The sequence below is a fragment of the Pyrus communis genome, chromosome 15 (genome assembly GCF_041283825.1).
Source record: "Pyrus communis isolate YQ-2024b chromosome 15, ASM4128382v1, whole genome shotgun sequence".
Taxonomy (NCBI): Eukaryota; Viridiplantae; Streptophyta; class Magnoliopsida; order Rosales; family Rosaceae; genus Pyrus; species Pyrus communis.
The window spans coordinates 35265613-35285949 of record NC_142579.1 but is presented as its reverse complement, the minus strand read 5'-3'; the positions used below and the strand labels follow the sequence as shown (position 1 = coordinate 35285949).

The 20337-nt window shown below is 35.6% G+C and overlaps 3 protein-coding genes across 7 annotated transcripts; 2 read left to right on the top strand and 1 right to left on the bottom strand.

Annotated features, from left to right (window-relative positions):
• Positions 1 to 1635: 1635 nt before the first annotated feature.
• LOC137715992 (ethylene-responsive transcription factor SHINE 2-like) lies at positions 1636 to 3039 on the bottom strand. Its single transcript, XM_068455382.2, has 2 exons — positions 2765 to 3039; positions 1636 to 2515 (listed from the first exon to the last, which is right to left on the bottom strand). Exons 1-2 carry the CDS (start codon positions 2923 to 2925, stop codon positions 1942 to 1944), a joined length of 735 nt encoding a protein of 244 aa, XP_068311483.2. The 5' UTR covers positions 2926 to 3039; the 3' UTR covers positions 1636 to 1941.
• A 2811-nt stretch (positions 3040 to 5850) lies between these two features.
• On the top strand, positions 5851 to 10130 carry LOC137717014 (phospholipase D alpha 1). Of its 2 annotated transcripts, none has more exons than XM_088686772.1 (5): positions 5851 to 5936; positions 6169 to 6305; positions 7333 to 7389; positions 7502 to 9356; positions 9570 to 10130. In XM_088686772.1, the coding sequence occupies exons 2-5, from the start codon at positions 6216 to 6218 to the stop codon at positions 9998 to 10000; spliced, it is 2433 nt and encodes an 810-aa protein (XP_088542898.1). In that variant the 5' UTR covers positions 5851 to 5936; positions 6169 to 6215; the 3' UTR covers positions 10001 to 10130. The 2 variants fall into 2 exon arrangements, with proteins under 2 accessions (XP_088542898.1, XP_088542899.1); XM_088686773.1 differs by having other exon boundaries at positions 5855 to 5888.
• A 1789-nt stretch (positions 10131 to 11919) lies between these two features.
• LOC137709354 (uncharacterized) lies at positions 11920 to 15142 on the top strand. 4 transcript variants are annotated; one of them, XM_088684881.1, is made up of 6 exons: positions 11920 to 12271; positions 13380 to 13458; positions 13790 to 14022; positions 14442 to 14529; positions 14810 to 14876; positions 14960 to 15142. In XM_088684881.1, the coding sequence occupies exons 2-6, from the start codon at positions 13430 to 13432 to the stop codon at positions 15011 to 15013; spliced, it is 471 nt and encodes a 156-aa protein (XP_088541007.1). In that variant the 5' UTR covers positions 11920 to 12271; positions 13380 to 13429; the 3' UTR covers positions 15014 to 15142. The 4 variants fall into 4 exon arrangements, with proteins under 4 accessions (XP_088541007.1, XP_068304553.2, XP_088541006.1 ...); XM_068448452.2 differs by lacking the exon at positions 13380 to 13458 and having other exon boundaries at positions 11931 to 12271; positions 13785 to 14022; XM_088684880.1 differs by lacking the exon at positions 13380 to 13458 and having other exon boundaries at positions 11933 to 12271.
• The last annotated feature ends 5195 nt before the right edge of the window (positions 15143 to 20337 follow it).

Here is a 20337-nt window from a genome sequence, read left to right as displayed (position 1 = left end):
ACAGAGTATGTGCTCACGCACGTGAGTCCATGTGAGTGATAACCGTTGATGCAGGTGGGGTTAGAATGCAGCGACAGCCAAAATTTTCTCGTATGCAGGTTCGCTCACGAATGACGCTAGCAAAACTAAAGCTAAAATTTATCTGTGACTACAAATATCACTGTCAACTTCTCACTCGACGACAATCACATGCACTGAAAAAACCCATTAATTAGTACCCTTTGATGTATGGAGCATTGATGATCATTGACCATCCCCACCTACCCAAGGGCAGTCCCTTCTCTTTTAGCTTTGTCATCGAACGGACGTTTGGGGCGGCAGTTCATGTGGTCTTAATTCTTTCTAATTCACACCACTGGATGTGTTTGTCCTATTTCGCTGCCTTGAAAAATCCACATCTGCTTCTCTTCACCTCTTCAACTATTGGTAGTTGATTAACTTCAGAAAAATCTCATTTTGTCATTTACGACAAGAGTTCGACTCTCACTTTCTTTTCTTTTTTCTCTCTCTGAATTAATGGAAGAAAAATCCATGAATGTGTTGGGAAGAGTTTAGGAAATTGGGTTTCTTTCCTTTCATTTGAATTATGAAACTCGGGTATTGTATTCGTCATTCACAACATGATGAGCATATCTCTTTGCACTCGTGTTTTCGATGTCTCCTTCCTCGTAAATCTTTGTTAAACACAACCTTTTACCCAAGGGAACTAAAAACTCCAGAATTTCGGCTCTAATGGATTTACCGCTAGAGCTTTTTTTTTTTTTTTTTTGTGAAGACAAATATGTTTTACAGTAAAATAACTCTTCAGATATTCTGCGGCAGAAATCTAAAATTGTCCAAGCATGTGGTATATGTGCTTGTCAATCACATTAGAAATTCTAAGTTGATGTTGAAACAAAAAACATGATGGCTATGTGATGTTAACACTGCTTAAACAGATGTTATTTTCAAATAATTAAGCATAATTAATATTATTTTCGTATCAGATTTGTATCACATCTTTGATAGAGTCCACCAATACATGTGAATCTCATTTTTTTCAAACAGATAGTAGAGATGCTTTATACACCAAATTTAGATTTAGCCTATATATGGAAATCATCAGTTCATTCATGTGCCAAATTATTTTTACTGTGTTTCTATTTCTGCATTTGTCTGTAAGTACAACCAGAGAACAATCTTCACAATTCTTTTCTCATCTTTTGAAGCAATTGAATCATTTTTAGGGTTTTAATTGAAATGTACTGGACAAAGTCAAAGTTCAATTATTCTTTCTATGAAACAAGTTGTGTGCTTTGTGATTTCTTCTTTCTTGAGTTTTCCGATTAGGCAGGATTTATTTATGTGCATATAATAATGTAGGGTTGGGCATTTGGGATCGAAAACCAAACAGAAATACAGATTGAACCGAACTCTATTGAACGGTTAATTTTTACGATTTTGAAATGGTTTCCATCGGTTTGAAATCAGACCAAAAGTTAAAATAACGGTTTGATTTCGGTTCCTAGTATTTGGAACCGTCGGCATGCTCGCTTGTTGCCCAAACCACTTTTTAGTAACTTCTTTAGAGTAATATAATATCGTTCGAGTTAATATATAGATGTAGTTTATACAAATACTGAAATTAACCAAGTATTGCTACAACCAAACACACAGAATTCACAAATATCTACAAATCTTTCTACAATTTGTTCACCAATCACAAAACAACAGTGTGGTGGCATTTTATGATTTAATTAACTACTGTACGTAGCTGCAAATTGAGCACTTAACTGCCTCCCTACTTCGAGGACTAATAACACTAGGAATTCAAGCAGCTCAGCTGGTTGGTAATATCTATCGATATTTCTACTGTACTTCGAAATTTTCAACTGTTAAATTCCAATTATTGTTTTTTATCAAGAACTTAACGGTTAAGAATTCCGGCATATAGAATTCCCCTTAAATATTATTTCCTTCGTGAACATTACTTGTGGCTGAAGGCATTTGATAATTCCAATTCAGCAACTCCTCTATCATCTGCATTGCAAGTTTATCCTCTTCATCCTGATCTGCCTCACTCATTCCACCCTCAATCAACCCCACCATTGACGATGAACTTGACGATGACGTCAAGGACGACAGTGATTCCTCTTGATGATCATGATCAGAACTCTGCTTCTTCTTCTTCCCAAGCTCAATCCTCATGACCCAATTGGAGCTCGCCCGCGATCCAGCAGGGCGCTTCTGCCAGACCCCAATGTCGGAATTGTCATTGTCGAGTCTCAGGCAAGTGAGGGAGGGAGATGGGTCTTTGCAGCATTTCCTGAGCTTGGCGCTGAGCAGCTCGGAAAGTGCTTTCGGAGACCATGGAGTGTTTTGGTCGGTGGCAGGTTTCGTTTCTTGGTCGGAATTGTTGTTTGATATCGGAAAATTGGTCTTGGCATTCTGTCCGTTCATCAAAATTGCTGCTTGGTCATATGCTCTTGCTGCTGCCTCTGCTGTCTCAAATGTCCCAAGCCACACCCTCCTCTTCCTAAAACCATCAACAACAACACATAAAAAATAAAAAAAATAAAAAAAAAACAATAGAGAAAGTAAGAATCATTTCAATAGCATGGTGATCGAGTAGCGCAGTTAATCTAACATGTTATGTTACTAGATTCTTTCTTGTCAGACAGTCTGACATGTTACCATCCGACTGTTAGTGTTTGGAGTTAAAAATGATGAAATGGGGGGTGGATGAAGTATTAAATGGAAGAATGTGAGAGTATGGTGGACTTACAGTAATGGGTGGCGAATTTCTGACACCCAAGAGCCCCACTGGCGCTGCCTGACTCCTCTGAACTTCCTTGTTTGTACCATGTTTTTATGATTTTTGAGAAATGTCCACAGAGAGTTTTTGAGATATGAGATTTTAGAGTGATGAGGGAAGAGTACAGGCATTTATAAGGACTGTCGGTGGCTTGCTAGGTCGGACAGTCTAACGTAGTAAAGAGGGAGAGAGTGTGAGTAATAAAGTCATTCACCTGCACAGCCATTATAAACACCCTCAGGTTCTTGACAACTGGAACAAAAGGAAATGAGCGTCATGATATGATCCTTTCTCCCTCTCCCGGCCAAAAAGAAATTGCATTTACTATTTCTTACCAACAGAAATAAAATATTAAAAAATAAAAAATAAAAAAAAATCATATTTTGTTTACTCTAATCAAATTAGCCTAGGGTTTCTTAATCTCTAATCAAATTAGCCTAGGGTTTCTTAATCCGACGATTAACATCAAACTTTTTGGGAAATTTTTGGGCATAGCGAGTATATGCGACTGTCTTTCTCACAATAAGAGCATTGTAATACTTTCATGGGCGATAAGTTTTTCGTTTATATGTTGCATATTGAAGATTTTTTTTTTTTTTCCTTGGATGCTTAGGTCGATTTAGATTTTTTTTTAGGATTATACTATTCTTTTAGGACCAGGATTTCTTTAAAAATCATGTTGATCAAACCCATCAAAGGGTTTATTAATACAATACAAAACTCAATGTTTAGAAATTTTTGCTCACAGCAAGTATATACAATGTCTCTTTTCTCACAATATGAGCGGGGTTTTGTATACGGTTATGTGCACTTTTTCGTCATCGAGGCATAAAATTAAAAAAAAAATGTAAAAAATTAACAAAAAAAAAAAAAAAAGATTTAATTTTTCTATAAATATCTTTTCATTATCTTCAACTTAATGACACTTGGTACAACGAGACTGATTAAAAATTATATCCGAAATTACAAATAAAATTATTTTTTATTATTTTATAAAATAAAAAAATACTAATATTTTATAAAATAAAAAATACTAATATTTTATTGTCTATTGCTATGACTATTCAATTTAGGGGTGAAGATGCAAAAAGTAATTACTGTTCACTAAAAGCAGTTACTATTCACTAAAGGGGATGCAATAGGCAGTTGCCCTAGGAAGCCTACCAACACTGGAAGTGCTCTGAAGACCTTTTCTTTTTCCTCGGATGGGCATTAAGGTGTTTGGTTAGGGGTTGACTCAAAAGACTTGTGGACTCTGGATTGGTTGTTTACTCTTCTAGGACCACAAGGGTCTCTAAATTATTGACCTTTTAGCGTCCAAATTTATTGTTTGGCTTTGAATTTTCGACCTATTTTCAGTTTATCATGTAGCGTGGCTTGAATTATTGATCCCCTTTTCCATGTTTGGCTTAACACTATCTTCCGGACTAAATAAATGAAAGGATGTTGTTGTCAAGTTGTTGTCAAGTTGTTGTCAAGTTGGCTCGCCATCTAATTGTTGCAAAAGGTTCTTGAAAGCTTTAGACATGCAGATGCATTCAGTATTGGAATAGCAAGTAGCAACTCGAGAGGGAAGCAAGTGTAGAATATTGTAGGATTGATCGGCCTGCCTACTTGTCGGATCCAGGCAGAGACTTCTTGCGTGTTTATTGGTGCTGGGCGATGTGTCGTGACAGCTAGACGACCTATCCGATTCGTGATTTAGTTTTTTTTTTTATTTTTTTTTATTTTTTTTTTTAACTCTTATTTCGGGAGAGTAGGATTATCTTCTTTCTTTTTTTCCCTACTCTTCTCTCATCACCTATTTGAACGATCATGATTAAGTCACATCAACATATTGTGTTGACATTTTTTATAGAGAGAGATAGAGAGAAGGAGTGGAGAGTGTGAGATGCGGGGAGGGAAGGAGAGGGAAATTGAAGGAGAGAGAATCCTATTCCTCTTTTAGGAGGGTATCGGCTTACTTAGAAGGATTCCTTTGTACCCTAAAACCTATACTTGTAGATAGGATTTCAGGGTTTTCTTTTTTGTAAATGAAATACAAGAGAAACACTTTGAAACATTGTGAGAGTTGTGAGATACCAAGAACTAGGGTTTGGTGGAAGAGGATGTGGTCCGGATCTCTCTCATCAAAGGTTTAGGATTAAGTTTTCTTCGCCATTGACTAACTCCCATTGACTTTCTTTTTACTCTTTCCAACACAGAATAAATTGTCGTCTCATAAGGATAAGGATTGTCTGCTCTCTTATTTTCGATGTCTTTTCATATTCTTTTATTTTGTATGATCACGGTTAAATCATGTTAACATTTTATATAAATTTTTTATAGAGATAATAAGACAAAAATGAATAGTAATATAAAATGTTGACGTAGTTTAACCGTAACTACATAAACAAGAGAGCACGAGAGGGCACCAAAAGTGAGAGGGCAAACAATCCTTGTCCGTCTCGTAAAACCAATCGATTAAATTTGTCCATTTATAAATTGGTAGAGACATTTTTACATTAGCACTCAAGCACCAAGTAGTTAGTAAATTTAAGAGTGGGTTCGATATGATTATTGTACCCAAACCTTTATACAAATTACCATATCAAACTTTTGACACGGCAATACCAAAATTTCGGTATACCATAGAATTTAAGTCTGCATGATATAATAATGGTATCGCACCAATTTGGTATTCTTCTGTATTTCTGGGCCCGAATCTAATTTTTAGCCCAAAACGTTTTTTGCTTCATTTTCTTTTGTAAAGTAAATTAAAATGACGTTAACCACTAGTACAGGCTTAAAAAAATGTGTTACATTGGCATATTCCATAATAAATTAATACATTAAATTGGTTTGTACATAAAGTACATTGGTTTACATAATCTTCACCAAATGACTTGGAAGGTGCACAATAGGCATCTTGGAAGCAAAGAAGGAACTTATTCTAGCTTGAATTTTATGCAGATATATCCCTTCCTTCATAGACAAACTCACTGAGATCCTCCCCCTACCTCCCTCTTTCTATATGTATATCATTTATTCCAAAACCTCTTCAAATCTCTCCCCAACAAAGTAGCTTTTGTACAATACCATACACACCTCCCACGTCTTTATACACACAATTTCATTATAGTCAAATCCAACGGTTAAGAAGGTATCCGGGGATCCCTCTTGTTAAAGGATTCCTATATATATATATATATATATATATATATATATATATATATATATCATATACATTCGTTAAAGTTTTGCCCCATAAAATAAAATCCCTAGAAGTTTGTTCAATTTATGTTGCTTTAACTCTTCCTTGAAGCTATATAGTATTCTTTTATGCATGTATGTATATATACATGCATATGCTTCACCTCTATGTTTTGTTGCAGGCGAGCAATTCCCAAAAGAGTTTTAGTCACGGAAGTTAATAAATACAATGCCAAGTCTGCTTCATGGGATGCTTAATGCAACAATATATGAAGTTGATAGGCTGGACACTGGATGCGGGTTCAACTTGTTGTGCAAGGTACCTTGTTTTTTCAGTACGATTGAACCGAAACCTTTTAATTCTGTACATCATTTATTTGAGCTAGTTAATTTGGATGTCACTTTTTTGTTGTATGATGTTGTTATAATGCAGAAGAAGTGGTTATGCGGGAAACAAAGTATAAACCGACCAAGGAAAATTGCCTCTTTTCTACTTTTTCTATTTTTTTCCCCTCAAAATCATGTAAAGGGGTAAAAATTGATATGGTTGTAAATAATTTCATTTTTGTTGGTATGATATAGTTGCAAAGTTGTAGAACGAGGTGTCACAATAAAACCCAAATGACTTTTCAAAGCACTTCTTTAAAACAATATTATGCAAATTTGATGATTTCAAGTTTTCTCTTTTTCTATTGATGTGAGATTCATTATTAACACGTCATCTTATGTGGACAACATAAATCGGAAGACGTAGTGTACGTGTAGCCGTTGGATTTTACACATAAACTACCTTATCTTATAAGTACATGCAAAATCCCTTCTTTTTCCAATCTAAGATTTATACTTTCAACATAATATGTATGAAATATTTGTTGAGAAAAGCTTTTGATCCTTGACTAAACTATAAAGTCATTATCCCCAAGTTGTACCAAACATATTATAATGCCTCCAAGAATGTGTCAAATTTTGTTTCTCCAAAACTTTCTTAACTTTAAATCCTCTTCATCCCATACAAGATAAAGAGATGTCCTGTGAATGAGTGACTTTGCCTTCATAATCTTTCTTATACTTTCTTATGCTGTTTTTTTTTTTTTTTTTTTTTTTTTTTTGGTTACCTGCAAATCCTCTGCTACAAAAATTGGTGCATCTTTTATGAGTAAAATAGCCATGCAAATTAATCTGGTGAACTGTAACTTTTGTTTCCACGAATTGTACTGGAATACCATGCATAATGTCTCATATTTCAAACTTTTGACCGTATTTGAATGCTTAATTTCTCTTTTGCTCAAGTGTTTTTACCTGATATTTTTTCTTCCTTTACTTTTGACATTGTGGGTGCACCAAAGTCACCCAAAAGGTTTGCAACTCAAATCAAGAAGTTAGTGTTTTGCCGACCCCAGCAGGTATATTATACATCCTTTGCCAAATATATTTATATCAAGTTCATTTTCCTCCAAAACTAATACTTTTCTGCATAATTCACTCTGACATTTACCATGTACATTTTGTATATAGATTGTTGGATCCAAACTCTATGCAACAATTGATCTAGACAAGGCGAGGGTCGGGCGGACGCGAATGGTAAATGATCCAAACAATCCGAAATGGGGGGAAGAATTTCACATCTACTGTGCCCACAACATCTCACACATTATATTCACTGTCAAAGATGATGATCTCATTGGGGCAACCCTAATTGGAAGAGCATATATACCAGTTGAGGAGATACTCAAGAGTTATGGGGCGAAAAGATGGGTTGAAATTTTGGATGAAGATCACAATCCCATCAATGGTAATTCTAGAATTCATGTCAGGTTACAATTTTCCAGTGTTGCAGAAGATTTTCACTGGTCACTTGGGATTACAAACCCTGAGTATGAAGGTGTTCCAAGGACGTTTTTCAATCAAAGGCAGGGTTGTAGGGTTACTCTATACCAAGATTCGCACATTGCAGATGAATTTAATCCTCATATTCCTATGCCCCTAGGCGGATTATATGAGCCGCAAAGATGTTGGGAGGACGTCTTTGATGCAATCACTAATGCAAGGTACTTTATTTACATAACTGGATGGTCTGTGTACACTAAAATAACCTTGTTAAGGGACCCAAGAAGGCGAAAAGATGACATTACACTAGGGCAGCTTCTTAAGAGGAAGGCTGATGAGGGCGTTTTGGTTCTTTTGCTTGTTTGGGATGATAGAACTTCTATTGAGGAGCTGAAGAAGGATGGTTTGATGACAACTCATGATCAAGAAACCGAAGAATATTTTCGAAACACAAAAGTGCATTGCTTCTTATGCCCTCGGAACCCTGATGTAGGGAAAAGCATTATTCAGGGTTTTCAGACTGCCACAATGTTTACTCACCATCAAAAAACGATTGTGGTGGACAGTGAGATATCAGGCAGAGGATCACAAAAGAGGAGGATTGTGAGCTTTGTCGGAGGCATTGATCTTTGTGATGGAAGATATGATACTCAAGAACATCCCTTGTTTGCAACCCTGGGTACAACCCACCAGAATGATTTCCATCAGCCCAACTTTGCAGGCTCTTCAATTAGGAAAGGTGGTCCAAGGGAGCCCTGGCATGACATTCATTGTAAACTGGAAGGGCCGGTTGCTTGGGATGTCTTATACAACTTTGAGCAGAGGTGGAAAAAACAGGTTGGAGAGAAGTTTTTAATTCCAATAGGCAAACTTGAAGAAATCACAGTTCACCCTTTACAAGATGTGTTTTCAAACGACGACGAATCATGGAACGTTCAACTATTCAGGTCCATTGACAATGGGGCTGCTTTTGGCTTTCCTGAAAAGCCTCTTGAAGCAACACAAATAGGACTTGTGAGTGGGAAGAATAACATCATCGACCGAAGCATTCAAGACGCGTATATCCATGCCATCCGGCGAGCCAAAAACTTCATTTACATTGAGAATCAGTATTTTCTTGGAAGTTCATTTGGATGGAGATCAAAAGACATTAGAGATGAGGATATCAATGCTTTACACCTTATACCGAAGGAGCTTTCGCTGAAGATTGTTAGCAAAATTGAAGTCGGAGAGAGGTTCAGCGTCTACATTGTTGTCCCAATGTGGCCAGAAGGTATGCCTGAGAGTGCTTCTGTTCAGGCTATATTGGATTGGCAAAGAAGGACAATGGAGATGATGTACACTGATATCTCAGAAGCCCTTCAGAAAAAGGGCTCAAATGCAAACCCTGAGGATTATCTCACATTCTTCTGCCTCGGCAACCGGGAGTTGGAGATGGATGGAGAATATAAACCTCCCGAGACTCCAGAGCCAGACACCGATTACAAAAGAGCTCAAAAGGCCCGGCGTTTCATGATTTACGTGCATTCAAAAATGATGATAGGTAAGTGACTCATAACCGCATATTTCCATTAGAACTAGCATGTTAGAATGAACAGTCCTAATTCGTAGTCTAGTAACATGTTATAGCACATCAGAATTTATGGTCTTGAATCACGGCTTAGCAACGTAACATGTTAGATACCTCGTACAGATTACTAGTCATTATGTTCCAATATTGATTAAAGTAATTTTTCTAACATATGTCTTGTTTTAGTTGATGATGAATACATAATCATTGGATCTGCCAACATAAACCAAAGGTCAATGGATGGGGCAAGGGACTCTGAGATTGCTATAGGAGCATTCCAACCTAACCATTTAGCTTCGACAATCCCAGCCAGGGGCCAGATCTATGCTTTCAGGCTAGCACTATGGTATGAGCACCTCAAAGTGGTTGACAACTCCTTCTTGCATCCAGAATCTTTGGAATGCATCCGAAGAGTGAACCAGATTGCCGAAAGGAACTGGGAATTTTACTCGAGCGACACGATTTGTGACATTCCAGGTCACCTTCTCCACTACCCCATTGTGGTAAGCAATAATGGAGCTCTAACAACACTGCCTGGCTTCGAATATTTTCCCGATACCAAGGCTCGTGTTTTCGGCACCAAATCTGACTACCTTCCTCCAATCCTCACCACTTAGATGTTGTGTTTCCTCTAAAAGTGTAGTTCCTAGTTGAATAATTCGAATGTAAATTCCTACTAGTTACTAGCAAGTTCGTGTACAAAAACGTATGCAAATAATATCCAAATAAAAGTTTAATGTCCATCAACTGTGATATTGCATTTGCCTTTTTTTTTTTTTCTTTTTTTTTTTCTCTTTTAGTTCCTCTGCCCATAATGCAATGGAATTTCCCCATCTGACCTCACCAAGAAAGACATAACTGGCAGAAGCTATTTGTTTTAAGGAAAACTAATGAAAATGACTTGAAAACTTTGAGTTTTAACGATAAGGATAAAATAAAGGGTAAAGTGAATAGTAACATGATTGACTTTTTAGTGTAAAAATGTGATTTTTCGTTAAAGTGAACAGTATCGAGAGCTTTTCGTTAAAGTTCTCTTTATTTTAGGGAAATTACTTTTGCGCACCCCTTCTGCACTATAATTTATTTTTATAGTATGGATTAAACAAATCAAAGATTAAAGATTAAAACCAAAAAAAGGGCACACAAAATAATAGAGTGAAAATTCCCTGTTCTTTATATTCGTGAAGATAACTTCTTGTATAGGAATTTGGTATTGTGCCAAACGTCACACTGCCAACTTGGTGGAAGCACAAATCATAACATCTTCTCAATTTTTTTACTTGCTGCTCTTGGTTTAGTGTTTTTTTCTTTCTCTTGGTTTAGTGTTAAAAGTGATAAATTTGAGAGGTGCTTTTCATGTTGCATACATAATTGTAAATTAGTTGACACCTTGTTTTGCCTTATCCATTTCAATTTTTATGTCAATATTCTGATTCACCCAAATCAGACCAGAACTTCAGAATACACTTCATATGCCCACAGCAATCAGATAATTGAGTCCTTTTACCCCATATCCAATAACAAGTGTCATCTAAAAAAAATTACAGCAAATGATGCAAAAGAACATGGCTCCCGGTCTCTTTCCATCAAGATTATCGGATCAAGTGATTCGGGTTTTTGAAATTTCATCCAATGGTCCACCTGTTTTGATCTTTGAGAAAATGTGTGATAATTTTTTATCATTTAATAAAATTTCAAAGACTTAGATCACTTGATCCGATGACCTTAGTATAAGAGATTCTCTTTCCAAAGAACACTAATTGGATGATGATAACATGATTGATGGAATCCATCACAACACAATCCAAGAATTTCACTCCCTACTCACATTTGACAAGGACGCATAAAAATATTAAGAAAAGAAAGAAAAAAATAAAGAAAAGAGAAGGGGAAAGAGTTGAAGAAGAACAAGGGGTGCCCCTTCGGTTGAATCAGAAGCCAACCAGAGGGCCATCTGTTCCATTAAGGAGAGAAGGACCTAACACATATGATATACCCAATTTCCAATCCAACTATGCTATCTTTCAGGTTCATTATAATTAAATTAAATTAACAATTGCAAAATAAAAGGTTTCTTTTTATTTATTGCGGTTGGAATCATTTTTCTTTTTTATGATTTTAATGTATTTTTCTTCCCTGGAATCAAATAGAAACATGGATCTTAGGTTGCATGTGAATTTTGCTAACATTAAATTGTGGGTCAATCTTTTTTTTGTTTTTTTGTTGGAAAATTGTGGGCTAGGATGTAGGATGCATAGACACGGACACGAGAATACAACACAATCTAAAACGAGAATACATTGAATTTCTAAAAATGAAGACATGATACAGTTGGATACAAAAATTTATATAATAAATATATTTTATAAACAACAATAAAAAAAATTAATTACCCAAATATAAATTTATATAATTCAAACTCTCAAAAAGAAAGGGTGGTAGTGGTATAGAGTCGGTGGGCTATGTAATTTCGGGCTTTATTCCCATTTAAACACTAAAAATAATTAATAAAAATATGTGGTGTCGTTTTCTCTGCTGAAACAAACAAACGGCATGTCGACGTATAGCAGTCATGTTTCTTCGCAAAGCCTCCTTCCACCAGATCGGGTCGTCTTCTTCGCGAGGCCTCCTTCCACCACATTGCGTCATCTCCGTCGCGAGGTTTTCTTCCACGTATCCATACCGTCTGATACCCGCTTCTAAACCGTCGGATACCCGTATCCATCTGTCAAACGCAGTATCCGTATGGGATTATGCAGGATCGTGAGGTTTGTTTCTCTCCTTCGTGGATTCAGGATTTTGGTGGAAAAGTTTGAGCTTGGCCGCTTCTAGATGAAAAGCTGTAGATATCTCCCCTCTTGGGTCTCTGCCATTTTCACATGCGTGGGGTGAGTTTCTCTTTCTTTCTGTTATTTTTTGGAGAAAAAAGGTTGTGGGTTCTGTTTGTTTCCTGAGAAAATTAAGGAAAATGAAGAAAAGTTGAAAACTTTGGATTGTTTATGTTGATTTTCCCAGCAACCAAACATAGGCATTCTGCTCTAATTGTCTGGTTATTGAGAGAATGAGGGAAGAATCATTAAAGTGAGACTTCACATGTCAGATGAGATTTGTTTTTCCAAGTATTGACTCTTGAAATTGAAATCTGAGATATGCAACTCCTTGGTGTAGTAAAATTGATTTTGCTCTTTCTGGGATGCTGACATCACAGGAAAAAAAGAAGAAGATTTAAAAGTGAAAATTTGCTGTTTTTACTTCGTTTTCCCCCTTAGTTTTCTGGATGACCAAACAGGGACTTTATGTTTCTTCTGTAGCTCAAGCTTTTTCCTTTAACTTTGTTTTAGAATCTTTGTACTTTGGTTTACTTGTTCGTTAAGCGATCCTGAGAGTGAGTGAACTTGGAAATGTGTTTCTAGCTTTTTTATTTCACATTCTTTGCTTCAAGCCTTAGGCATTTGGTAAGTATATTCTTAGGGGTTTCCCTTCGCATGGATTTCTATAGGAAATATGTATTCTGGGTGTTGTTTTTGGTCTCAGACAGAGAGATGCTTTGAGAAGAAACCGTGCTGTTCATTTTTTGTGTTTTCCGGTGCTTGTTTTCGATCTTTTGTGGTTGTAGTTATGGAGAAAATCAATACGAAATGCAAGGCTCTTTTCAGAGTAAGGGATGCATGTTTGTTCTTTTTCATATGTAAACAATTTATTTGTAATGAATTTCTACTCCAGGGAATGATAATGCCTTGTGTTGTTATAAGAGTTTTTCGTAATTGGATTGTCAGTGCCGTTTGTTGAACTTGGATCTGGTGGCGTGAGTTTGAGTGGCTAAGTTATTTTCTCATGTTTGAGTTTAATAACTTTAGTTACAAGGCTTCATTGTTGCAATGGTTGAATTCGGTACCAGTGCAGTGATATTTTAGCTTTATGGATAATGACGGATCTAAATTCATGCATGGCCGTCCATTATTGTTGAATGGTCGCTTTATATTTTTTCTTATGCAGACTATGAATTGCCTTTGACAGCAATGCAAACCTTTTTTCTGTGAGAGTGCATGCTGAGGAGCTTGCATCATTTTCTTTTGTAAGGTTCTGTCTAGTTTACCTGAAAAAGAAAGCCAGATTTGATTATGGGTGGAAGTTTCATTAATTGGAGGATTCTACAGTTTTAAATCATGTTGATATGTATGCATCTGCGTTTCAACTGTTTCCTTATTTCTTTGTTTCTGGGGTGTGGAGGCTTAGAGAGATTCCGAAGATTTTTTGTATGCCGATTATATGCCCCTGTAGTATTAATTTTCAATTTCCTTTTACTCGTTACAGTTTGGCATGAACTTTTGTATCTTAAATGAAATTGATAGTTGTGGCACTAATCATTTTTTGTGGTTACTTCAACCTAATTTGTAACAGAGCAGAGGCTGTCTTGGATGCTGTAGCCAACCCCGTATACATATTCCAGTTGATGAGCCATCAAACAGACTGAGAATTCAAGGTCGATCAGTGAGAAAAAATAGCATATCAGAGGATTTCTGGTGTACTAGCACTACTGAAATGGAGGACAGCATCTCATCTGTTAGCACTTCAAATCCCCTTGATTCCCACAGTACTACTGGCAGCACAAGCAATACAACTGCATTTGTAAATCATGGCAAGTTCTCTCTGTGTCTCTTTCTCTTCAATGTAATTTTTGTGGGCATGCCATGTCTCACTGATATCCATGCACGTTTTATTTATCTTCAACAACAAAAGAGAAGACAGCGGGTGGATATTCACGAAAGTTTGATCGCATAACCATTTTATTTTATTTTTTTATGTCATCATTCTTTGATTGATCTTAGCTATCTTTGAGAAAAATAGAAGTTTGGCCTGGTGTTGCTGTTGCCATATTATCAAGCTGCAATATTTTAGACCAGCAAAGTGAGAGCAATGGATGATAGTTTTTGCAGTGCTTTTCTGAAACTGTGGCTTTACTATTTGTCCGGAATCATATTATTGTTTTACCATGCCTCTAAATCAAATTGTTCTGTCAAACTAAATTTTTAATGTTCAAAATTTAAATGGATTCAGGTCTTTTACTCTGGAACCAGACAAGGAATCAGTGGCTTGCAAATAAACAGCCTCAACGCCAGAAGCAACTTCGAGAACCTAGAATAAGGTGAAATTTTTATTCCTTGCACCTCTTGGCTCTTGCGGATATTCATTAAATCATCTCCGAACTGGTCAACCTAAACGCTTAAAGTATGAACCGACACTTCCAAGCATGTAGAAATAGGTGCCCTGATTTCCAACTTCACCGCTTACTCGTCTTCACTTGATCTTAGCTCTCTCTTGTTTGCACATTGGATCGGCACGCAGTTGCTGCTTGTGCAAGTTTTTATTCCTGGCAATTGAATTGTCAATTTTACGCTGATGATTGGATTACTGTGTTTTTGTAGTTGGAACGCCACTTACGAGAGCTTACTCAGTACCAACAAGCCTTTTCCCCAGCCGATCCCTCTTCCTGTAAGTTGACTTGGCTCCACACCTATTGCTAATGCTTCAGCAAACCTCTTTGATTCTGACCATTTCTGTAATTTAAATGACAGGAAATGGTCGATTTTCTCGTCGATATTTGGGAGCAAGAGGGTTTGTATGATTGACCAAGAAAACACTAAAAAAACTCTCTTGCTTTTTTGCATGGTTTGCTTAATTATCAATAGCTACCTTACACTATTTCTCAGCTATTGTTTTTGGAAATTGTTATTACCACTTGAAATAGTTGTCTTCAACTCCTTCCCTATTTTGGAGCGCTAATAACCATTTTCTTGTTTTTTCGGAAAAAAATAAAACTCGAAGACTGACACTAGCGTTAATCCAGGTGGTTAAGTGCGATTAGCAGTAAAAACTAATTGATTAAAATTGAGGGATTGTCTACAATACTTATATGTATTTAATACAATCACCATCTTACGGTCAACTAATTCATGTGAATGTATGTGCTGTAGTCAAATCCAAAAAATTGAACATTTACTTAAGTAGATGGTGAAAGTAAATTGCATGGGTAGAATTAACAAAATTGAAGGTACACTACCTAAAGTCACAATGGCCAATTTTAAGACTTTTGCCCTTATTTATTTGTCAAAACAATGTACGGTTGGTCCATCCACATGTCACTAGTGCTTCCTTGGTGGCATCACGTTCTTCAACATTTCGTCCTACCTTAATGCTCTTTGTCCGTAATATCCACAATTTTGAAAGCCATCACTTTGCCAAACGTAAAATGCGGAGTCCCATTTCCTATTTATTTTTATTTTGATTATAAACGCCAATATCATACGATGCGTTAATTAGACAATTCAACTAAAAACAGACAAATCATCAAACTTCGATCATACGATGCGTTAAAGACTTAAATTTAATGAAAACCTTTAAAATCTATAAACCAATATTTTTTTTATTGGTATTTTTTTTTATATAGTTGAACCAAACCGAACGAAATCGAAATTAATCCTAACCACGGACGAGACACTTTAGATGATGCCTAAAAGGAGGAAAGAAATTGCGTGAGCCAACTTAAATGGAGCCAAGTCAAAAAAAAATTGAGGACTTTGGACTAATGTGTTTGAGTATCAATCTAAATACAATGTTTTATGTCATGCATGTTCCATGTTTCACGTTTAATAAGTGTAATCAGAATAAATAAAATAATAAAATGGATGTGTGAAGTGTGAACCTCTTGCTAATTTCTCCTTTTAAATTTTGTGGTATGCTTCCATGTAATGTAAATTATGTAATGGTGTTCTTTTATGAAACAAAGTCCAACCTACGATAGCGATTGATATAAAACGAGTTTACTGTTATTGTAGCGTCTCAATTTTTAAAACAATATAATGTGAAAAAACCTTTACACATGATATGCTTTATTGAGGAGAAAAGTAACGTAATAGTAAACTTGTTCAATGTAAATTATTTCCTGACCCCACATTTCTTCACTCTTGCTTCTCTTCAACACACAGAAGACAAAGACATTTAAGCACCATGTTTTGTTACTCCTTTAAACACTAGTGCAAAATTCAAACATTGAAAGTGGATGTGGGCCATCTTCATTTGAGATTTTTAAAGATAAAGATGGGTCAGCCCAATAATACATGATCTAGCCTTTTTCTATGATTTGAGGTGCATGAATAAAATAACGCTTCTTTATAGTAAACGAGTCATTTTATTTATTTGTAAATTAAAAAATATATATAAATAACCTATTAAAAACATAAAAATGAATTAATACGTGTCAAATTATGTTTGATCTGTATACCAACGATCCTAGATATAGGAATGGTTAATGAGCATACATTTAGTTAAATGGAGGTTCATGTGAGTGTAGTTTGTTACATGTGGTGGTGAATGGTGGTGATTGTGCTTGTGCTGGTGATGACAGTGATATATGGGCACCCACTGACCATCATTAGGGATACAGTCGCGCACCATGTGCTGACAAAATGTTCTTGTAACATAATATTTTAGGTAAGGAGATGTGAAATGAGTTGTTTACATGCATGGTAATTTTAAGGTTAAAAACATTAACATATTAAATGTTGTAATAAGGCCTAAACGTGTAGGTGGCCAAGTTGGAAAAGGAAGAGCAAAGAGCAGTAAGACGTTTTAGGTTCAAATTTTGATAGGTGTAAGTATATTTGACTCATTTGATGTTTAGAAATCGATTAAATTGGATAACTCATTAGATTCAAGCCATGTTGAAGCAAGAAATTAAGAAATTTTGTTCAAGTAAAAAAATGAACTAATCTCGAATGAAATTTACTTCTTCCGAACTTCCCAAATCCATGCAAAATGAATAATTCTTCACCTCTACCTTTATTTTCCAGTTTAACAAATATTAAATCTTATGAGGTATTCAATCTAATTCAATTCTAAGTACTAAACGAGCCCTTCAACATACACTTGAGATATGCATGTAGTTGGACGTAGGAAGTTTTACCTTAAATTATATGGTGATCAATATATTCGTTAGAAAAGAAATAGTGGGTTGGCCAGCATGATCCTTCAAGTTCAAGAAGAAATCTTTTAGGTTAATTAGGGGATGTCATGAGATATTCTTTCTTGTTTTTCCATGAGAAATCCTTAACCTACAACTTAAACTAATATTTAGCCGGGAAAACATATTTCAGAGAATCTTGGAATACGGATGCTCCTGACGGAGACAATCCAAAATCCATCTTCTTAGCAAATGCAAATCATATTTCTTAATTATATATTGATAGACCCGCTAATCCAGGGAGGTTACATGCTAATTAATTAGCTTAATTTAGCTGGCTGATGATCTGAAAGGATAGTGCTTGTGCCTCTGGCTCCGCGTGGGACGGATTATTGTAAATCAAGTTGCTAGATTTAGTTGCTTAATTATATAGTTAATAGAGATTAAAAATAGTGATTAATTAGCCTCAAAGCAAGGATTCAAAGAATGAAAGATGTGCTTGGGTGAATAGGACTATGGTCAAACATAGCAGGTACACATGCATACGATGCACCAATTTCAAATTGCTTAAAAATCGAGAGAGAGAGAGAGAGAGAGATGATTAATATTAAAGCTTTTCTTGTAGGTATCATGGGACTGCATACATGGAATCGAGATTATCTACCAGCGGACTCAGAAATCTGTGCCGTTCAAAAGAGAGAGATTTAAACTCTTGATTTGTGTGAGATGAATCAGTAAGATGAGCTAATGAAGACCTTAAAAATTAAAATAAATGGTCTAAATTTCTCAATCGTTCACATCAAACATAAAGCTTCAGAGAACATCTCAGTTGACTGGGATTCGTAGTCATGACTCTTATTCACCGTTCATGCTTGCTCGAATTCGTGTTCTCGAATTCGTGTTCACTTTAATCACTGATTAGTAAACATGCTATGAAAAATGATTCCAATAATCTTCTCGTAATTCCCTTTGCTAGTGTAAAGACTACCTCATTCTCTACCATCTCAACAAACTATTTGTATCAAAAAATGCATGCTCTTATAATAGTATTTGGATTCTCTCTTCTCCCATTTCCTCTCTCATTTTATCTCCTCACTCCTTCTATTTGAACGGTTAAGACTAAGTAACGTCAACATTTTTCGTTGATTTCTTTATAAAGAGAGAAAAACAAAGAGGAAAGTATGAAAGGAAGCAAGTAAAATGGAGGAAATTAAGAAAGGAGAAAATCTTACTCCCTCTCTTTTCTGCCTATGTATAAGACTAAAAACAATTGACTTGGGAAGCAGCAAGTTCAAGTTGGGTCAAAAAGAGAATCCAATAGGGAAAGGAAAAGTAGAGCAGAAGAAAGAAACAGCGAACCTAGAAAGGTGAGAGGTAATCCGTACGCGTCATCTCTCTCTACCTCTCTCCCGTTGCAGGCTGCAATCCTTCATTGTACATTGAACAACTAGGGGAAGCACCGTCCGTCCCACTTGCAATATAGTATCCTAAAAGTAAAAGATTAAGATAGGCTTTGCGTAATTAGCGTCACAGTTATCATTCTTCTAATAAGTTAATTCACTCTTGGATCTGGATTCCATGATATATGAGATGGCTTAAGCCAAGTGGTGTGATATTATTAAGAATGTTTAGACTTTTCTTTTCAAGTTGAGGATTTAGGTTCCCAAAATGTGCTGGTTAATTACTCGTTGGAGTAGAGAAGAGAGTGCAAGAATAATCAAAATATTATACACTACTTATATTCAACGTGTCGTGCGCGATTGTTATTGATGTGTACGTGCAAAACTCATTGTAAGATAGTACATACATTGATTTTAAACTAACACATCAACAATTAATTATTATCTATTCTAACAGTTGTCAATCTACAATCTAAATGATACGAAAATTGAAGGCAGTCAGAAATCAAACACGTGATTGTGTGAGGATAATACCCCTAAATGCTCAATATTTAAGCTCCTCACATAACAAATGAAACTCTGAGAAAATACCTTCAAAAAAGTCTTTTAATTAATCCTATGACATAACTTGTTATGTTATCATTGTTAACTAAAACACTCGTCAAATTTATATTTTTATGCAATCTTAGATTTATTGTTTGAAAATCCTCAACAGACCTTTCAATTTCAACCGTTACTTCTCGATTATACAATGATGGTGGGGTTTGTTTTCTTCTCTTTTGGGCAATTTAAAGTACCTTGTAAGTCAAGGTTTCAAACCTTAAAGTAAGGCGATTCACCAATAGGTTGGCCCCCAACCCAAGAACCAATGAACTTGGAGCTGGCATTGAACCAAATTTAACCAACCCTCTGGCTCTTTTTTGCCAACCGTGGTATCCACATTGAGTGGCTATCAATTATAAGGCTTGGATGATTAGATACACACAGCTGGATCCCCATTAGGGAATAGAATAATAGTGCAACTTGGTTGTTCAAGTTAATTATTTCCAACTTGGGAGGTTTCCAATTTGTAAAGAGTTTGCAAAATTCAATTGAATTATTTGAAAAACACCAACTGAGAGTATAGTGATGAGAAATGGGTGATTAAACACTTGAAAATAAGCTGACATTCTATTTCGATGGTTCAAGGAAGGAGTATAAGAATCTATTACAAGCTACAATGGTTTGAAAAAATCAATTATGAAAAAAAAAAAATCACCAAATAAGAAATCGTTTAGTCATCTAACTTTTATCTAATAAATGAACACGTTGTCAGCTAAGCACTAAACCTGATGATTAAACAGTTTTTTATTAGATGAATTCTTCACATAATTTATTTTTGAAGGGAGACTTAAAAAGTAGATATTTTTTATCATCAAATAATGAGAACGTACAAGTTGATTGAAATAAGAAGGCAAATTAAACATGAATGTATTGTAATGTGAGATAAGGGATGAAAGTAACATGAATTAACCGTCTCAAGTACGCAATGTGGTACAAGATATTTAACATATTTAATATGATTGGCAAATTAAACATAACAAATGTCATTTTC